This window comes from Pimephales promelas, chromosome 23 (genome assembly GCF_988280905.1).
Source record: "Pimephales promelas chromosome 23, fPimPro1.hap1.1, whole genome shotgun sequence".
NCBI classification, from domain to species: Eukaryota; Metazoa; Chordata; class Actinopteri; order Cypriniformes; family Leuciscidae; genus Pimephales; species Pimephales promelas.
This window is the reverse complement of record NC_142791.1, coordinates 12,970,731-12,976,730: the sequence shown is the minus strand read 5'-3', so window position 1 is coordinate 12,976,730 and position 6,000 is coordinate 12,970,731. Positions and strand designations below refer to the sequence as shown.

General features: G+C 37.4%; 1 protein-coding gene across 2 annotated transcripts in view; it reads right to left on the bottom strand.

Annotated features, from left to right (window-relative positions):
• Positions 1–2,639: 2,639 nt before the first annotated feature.
• Positions 2,640–6,000, bottom strand: part of rabgap1 (RAB GTPase activating protein 1) — a 78,708-nt gene continuing 75,347 nt past the window's right edge. For both annotated transcript variants that reach the window (XM_039675444.2, XM_039675445.2), the window contains 2 exons: positions 5,463–5,660; positions 2,640–3,877 (listed from right to left, as the gene is read on the bottom strand). In XM_039675444.2, coding sequence (XP_039531378.1) covers positions 3,755–3,877; positions 5,463–5,660 — 321 coding nt within the window. In that variant the 3' untranslated portion in view covers positions 2,640–3,754. The remainder of the gene's footprint in view (positions 3,878–5,462; positions 5,661–6,000) is intronic.

The window sequence follows — 6,000 nt, the reverse complement described above, 5'->3', positions numbered from 1 at the left end:
AGTGGTACCCCTTACGTTTTTTTTTTTGGGCGAAAAATTAAGTTTCTCCAATCTTCCCAAATTCTGTTAGAGGGCCATTAGACTTAGTCCTGAGTGCAAAAATGGAGGCTCTAGCCCCTTCCAGAGCTGAGATATCGAAACTCAAAAATTCGGCCCGAAAAAAAAAAACGACAGTTTACGTTTTTTTTTTTGGGCGAAAAATTAAGTTTCTCCAATCTTCTCAAAACTCTGGATTCTGATAGAGGGCCATGAGACTTAGACCTGAGTGCAAAAATGGAGTCTCTATCATCTAATGATCCATATTGTACCGTTATATTAAACATGTATCATGCATTTAAAAGTGAAATGTCCAGAACACAAGCCATTAGCATTTATTCATACACTAAAACACTTGATCACACAATTAATATTTCATATCGTAAAAAAGTTACTTACAGCATCCAAAATGAATGATTTTGTTCTCAATTACTCAAAACCCCAGTATCCTTCCTACATGCTGTTACATCTTCAATGATGGTCATTTGGCCTGATATTTGGTATTCTACATAATATGTATGTCCTATTGGTAGGTATTTTATACTTTAAAAGACAAAATCCTCAGTTTTGTCATTTCTTACATTGTGTCAACCCCGTGCGAGTCTGTCCAACACTGGAAAAAGCAAACCGTGCAAATGATGTGTCTTCCGTGTAGCCGCTGCTTATAGACAAATATAAATAGTCTCTGTTATAGACACTTTATAGATTATAGAAGATTATAGACACGTCATATATCTGCAGGTAAGAAAATGTCATGGGCAAAATGTGTTAACATTACAAACATGTTAGTATTACATTATTGAAACCGCCACGGCAGCCAAGAAGGTAATGGGCCATTTGCTTCTGACGCGCTGTCGCGGCGCTTGATTCCGGTGTAGAGGGTGTTATGCTCAAGATGGTGATCATAATTTGGGTGTAATCCCGATGGAAATATAAAAAAGCCTTAAACTCCAGCAACCTTTTGGAAACAGGTTGTTGGAACCACACAAACAGCTCAATTTGAATGAAGCGCCAGATATACAAAGGTGCAAATATCTTCAAAATTAATCACATTCATGTCCCGCCCGAATGTAAAGCCTAACGTGATTGGTTGTAGCGAGAACGTGCTACGATTGGTCAGCTCAACGTGGCTGTTATCTGATTGGCTTGAGGAAACGGTGGGTGGAGTCCACTTATTTGTGGATTTGTCTGCACCTCGATGCTAGAAGTGTTTCAAAATCCACAAATGCGTGAGGGGATTTACAAATGCACAGAAACCGATTCACAAATGCGTGAGGGGATTTACAAATGCACAGAAAGCGGTTCACAAATAAATGTCAGGCAGAGTTGTGTTTGTGGCATAAAAAACATTTGTAAATACATAGTTTTATTTGCAAATCTCATTTTATTTATTTGTGAGTTTTATATTTTTTTGAGAAACTCTTTACATTTATTTGTGGATCTTAATCTATTTATTTGTGAATTTGATTTATTTTTGTGAATCTCTTTACATTTATTTGTGGATCATGATCTATTTATTTTGAATAATGGAACAATCCTACACCCATATGGAAACCTTGCGGGAAGACAATAGCAGGATTTCTAAATTCAGGAGCATACATTTTATAGGGTCGCAAATTATGGGGAAAATGCCCCCCCAAGAACATTGTGAATTTCCTTTTAAACGAACACATTTAGATATGTTTAGGACGATGATGCATCAGACAATGTGTTATAGGAAATAAATAAAATACTTAACATATTGTACCTTAAGTATTAAGTGTATTGGATTAAAGCACATTCAAATATTTATAAATGTTGTGTGATTCAGACAATTCTATATAGGGATGTATGATAGTTCATCAAAGCATTACATTTATATTGATTTAAATACACAAATCATGAATTGTACACATTTTTTTTAAATCATAGATAGGAAATAACCTCATCGACGGTTTTCATTTCAGAAATCTGGAAATCTAGAAATTTGATGACATCATACTTCAGTAAATATGTTATGAATTGAATTATTTATATGAATTGTATAATTTGTCATTCCTTTTTACTGATGTGGCAATTTTTAATAATGGAAATTTAAATTTAACTTTTAAATGTCTCATGTCCTCACACAAACTTATGTTAGCCTGGATAATTTTGATTTGTAACCTCAGTAAAAGATACCGTCCTCTTCTTGTGTTTAGGGATTGTATGAATTAAAATGGATTCTTACTAAATGACTGATTCTGGTGTCTGATAACAGTATGTCCTGTTGTAATCGATCCGATTTGTTGGATTTAGTGCAGATTACACTGCATGTAAATATTCATGTCTGTCAGTTTCCAGTGCAGTTGATCAAACAGCTGTAAATTATTGATGAAAATATATTTGTAATGAGAGAGAAATTATCACATTTAAAAATAAAACAAATGCATGTTGACATAAGCTGTTTTTTTTTTTCAATTGTTATAACTGTGTTAATGTACTCATGGTGTAATACTGACGCCTTAAATGAGTACAGGAAACAATTAGCAATGCCAAAAATGTAACTTAATGACTTTTTTTTTTTTTTAAACCTTTGTGACGGAGAGGCTCATTCACGAAGAACAGACACAAGACGGCAGGAGACGTGTTCAGAGGTTTATACTGAAATTCATGGAAGTATACAACGCATCCTACACTACTACCATGTCCACACGCATGTAATGCTGGGTAAAAGGTACATTTGGCATGTAATAATGAGACAGCAGTTTGAAATTTAAGACAAAAGCAAAACATGAGTAATAATCTGTAGCACAATACAATTAGGCAACATTAGTACAGTTACCAAATAGTTGAAATATAAAATGAATCCAAAAAAAAAAAAAAATCATATGCTTTTTTTATTTACAACCCAGTGCCTTTTAGAACGGCCTAAGAGTCCTCAAGGACCTTCTTTAACAACGACAATAACTCGAGCAAGCTTGATATCAATATAAATATGACTGTAAGGTGCAAAGACCTTCCCCTCAGAGAGTCCATTACACACACACACACACACACACACAGGTTCCGTTACCTCCACATGTGCTTTCCGATCAGCGTGTGCTCACTGCATAAGTGCTTCCCGTTAGCCATGATCAACAGCGACCTTTAACTTTTCAGATACACAAGCAGCTCTTCATATTCACAATGCCTTTATCCCATCATACACCATTTGCTTCTGCTAATATCGGAAGGGCGCCCGCTAGTGGTTTGAGGAAGAATCTAATTAAACGTTCACTTGTGCTACCTTGTCTACTTCCCGTTTTTAGTCTTCCTCATAGAACCCCAATATTGGCCAACACACACACACGCACGCATACACTGTACAATAAAAGTGGACCTCAGTCGTACACATGCACACCATTAACACGTCTCCTGTCACAATAACGGAAGTCACGCTAGATTTCCGGCCGCACACGTACCTTATGTTGACTCGGACTGTGTTTGTGCAAGTAGTCTTGAGTAGGTCAGTAGATAGAAATGTTAATGTCCCCCAGAAGACAGTTCAGTCAGCTATACGCCCCAGTCCTTTGTTTAACATCAGTAGTAGAAACACTAGCATTAAAGTCTTGTTTTTCAGTAAGTAAGTACTTGTGTTTCAAATGGGGTCGCTGGTACCCTAGAAGTAAAGTTTTTACAAAAGGAAAAAAAAAAAGGAGAGAGAAGTCATGTTGTTCGCATTGTTCCGGCTGTGGGAGAGATGATGATACGTGTCCTGTTAGACGCTCTCTTTGCCCTGAGCTCCTGTCACAGTCTTGATGGAGGTTAACGTCCTGTTGAACCACGTCTTTTTGGCTGCTTGGACTTCGTTTAGAGCCAGACCCAGATGATGCTCCAGATCCTAAAGAACACATGAAGCTCGCGCTTTATTCAAAGTGACTTCAGGTGAACTTGTAAACTTATAGGGACAGTAATATGATGTGAAGGTCAAGTCAACGAGATTTAATTTACCATTGGACTATCTCAAACAATATGTTCGTGTGTGTGTATATCAATATTTATAAGCCTAAATTCAATCTGTTTATGTCTCCTCCAAAGACTTGGATTAAACCAGACTATTCATATGGATTACTTTACTATGTTGAAGCATCAATGTTTCGGTGGAATGGATCCCTCATCCATCTAATCTGCCATTTGTTTTGATGATAAATAGACCCAGCCTCCAAAAGTTATTCAGCTGTCCTGTGATTTTTTTTTCTCTCTCACGTCCAGACATGAACTTATGCACATGTATGTTGGTTGTCTTTACATCATAATAATATTTCACATAATCTAGATATGGAATAAATAACATTCAATACAAAATGAACATGTCTCGCATATTGAAATAAAGTTTTAAGTGATAAAATATTAGAAACACACCAGGCATTTAGTCATATTACAAAATAATTCATTGAAGCGTACAGATCCTTCACCACGTGAGCAAGCAGCAGGCTCCTGATTGGTTAACGCGGTGGAAATTGACACCAAAGTTCAAACGCGTGAATACACAAATAACACTAACTAAATAATTCGTGCGTAACACACTTAACGCGCCAGACGCTCAATTCGCACCGTTTGTGCGAACTTGACGTGCGATTGAGGCGTATTCGCGTCTAACGCGCCGCGCTCTACGCCTCATTTGCTCCACAGGAATTTTTCCGCGCGTAACGCATCTTTGCATTGACTTAACATTGAAATAATTCGCGCCTGATACGCTATTCGCGTCCGGTGTGAACGCACCATTATAGGTTTGGAACAACATTTGTTACAGTTTCAAGCCTTATTTTGAACACTTTAAAGCAAAGAGTCTGATCTTGACCTGGAAAATAATGGAGACGCCACCAAGATGCATGCCAATAACAAGCACTTCATAATATGAAATATAACTAATAGAAGAAATTAAATATTTGTATTATTATTGTTTCTGTCTTTAAATCATAAGCATTAATAGAACAAAAGTGCCATTTAACCCCCTGGGGTCGGCAATCACGCCGGCGTGATAGGCTCACTTTTTTTCTTATCAGTGCAAAAGAGACTCAAAATATTCTGTTGATTTTGATCTTACATATAAGTGTTATACATCATTAGATCCAGTTAAGTTGGATACTCACAATAAAAACAGTATTCTGCTTTTCCTCAAATAAAGAAAAATAAACATGATGCGAGTTTTGCGTTCTCTCTGTCAGGGAAGTCCGAAAAATGAACTGTAACTCATTCTTGTCACACAGGCTAGAGATATGTCTTTTTAAAGCTCATATTCTCTTCTTTTAAATGAAGTAAAAATATTTCCAGTTCATGTAATCCATTTGAAACCAAGGAGAGGTACAGTTTTTTTTGTTGACACATTGCTGATGGATGTGTATCAGGATGTGTCCACTCATAGGACAGTCTAAAGGTCCTGCTAAAAGGCAGCGTGTGTGAGTGTGTAGGACGTGTCTGTGTACCTGTATCTTGCACTCGGCCTCCACCAGCTGCAGTTTGGTCTGTGCGAGCTCCAGCTCCATCTCTCTCAGCTGGTTCTTCAGCGCCTCCTTCTCCTCGTCCATGTCCTCCTCACTGTCTTCCTTAGGAGCGCTGAGAGCCTTCAGACGACCCTCTTTACTGAAGAGACTACTGCACTTCTCACAGCCCTCCACCTTCATCTGCGCACACACACACACACACATTCACACATCAAACCTCACGAGCCTGGCGATGACCAAACCACAAATAAAGCATAGCTGGAGATGTGGACAATCAACCAAGCGATTTTGAGGCGCAGGTCGTACATTATCCTGCTTATTAGACGGCTATTCACCAAATTATTTACATATTGAAATTAGTTAAAGGAAGAGAGTACATTACACTTGTTTTAATTGTTGATAGAGTCTGATTGGGGGATATTGATATCTCACGTCAAGTCTCTCACATAATATGCAAGTCTCTCACATAATTGCGAAATTAAAATAACCTAAATAATAATTAATGTATATTTATATAGCT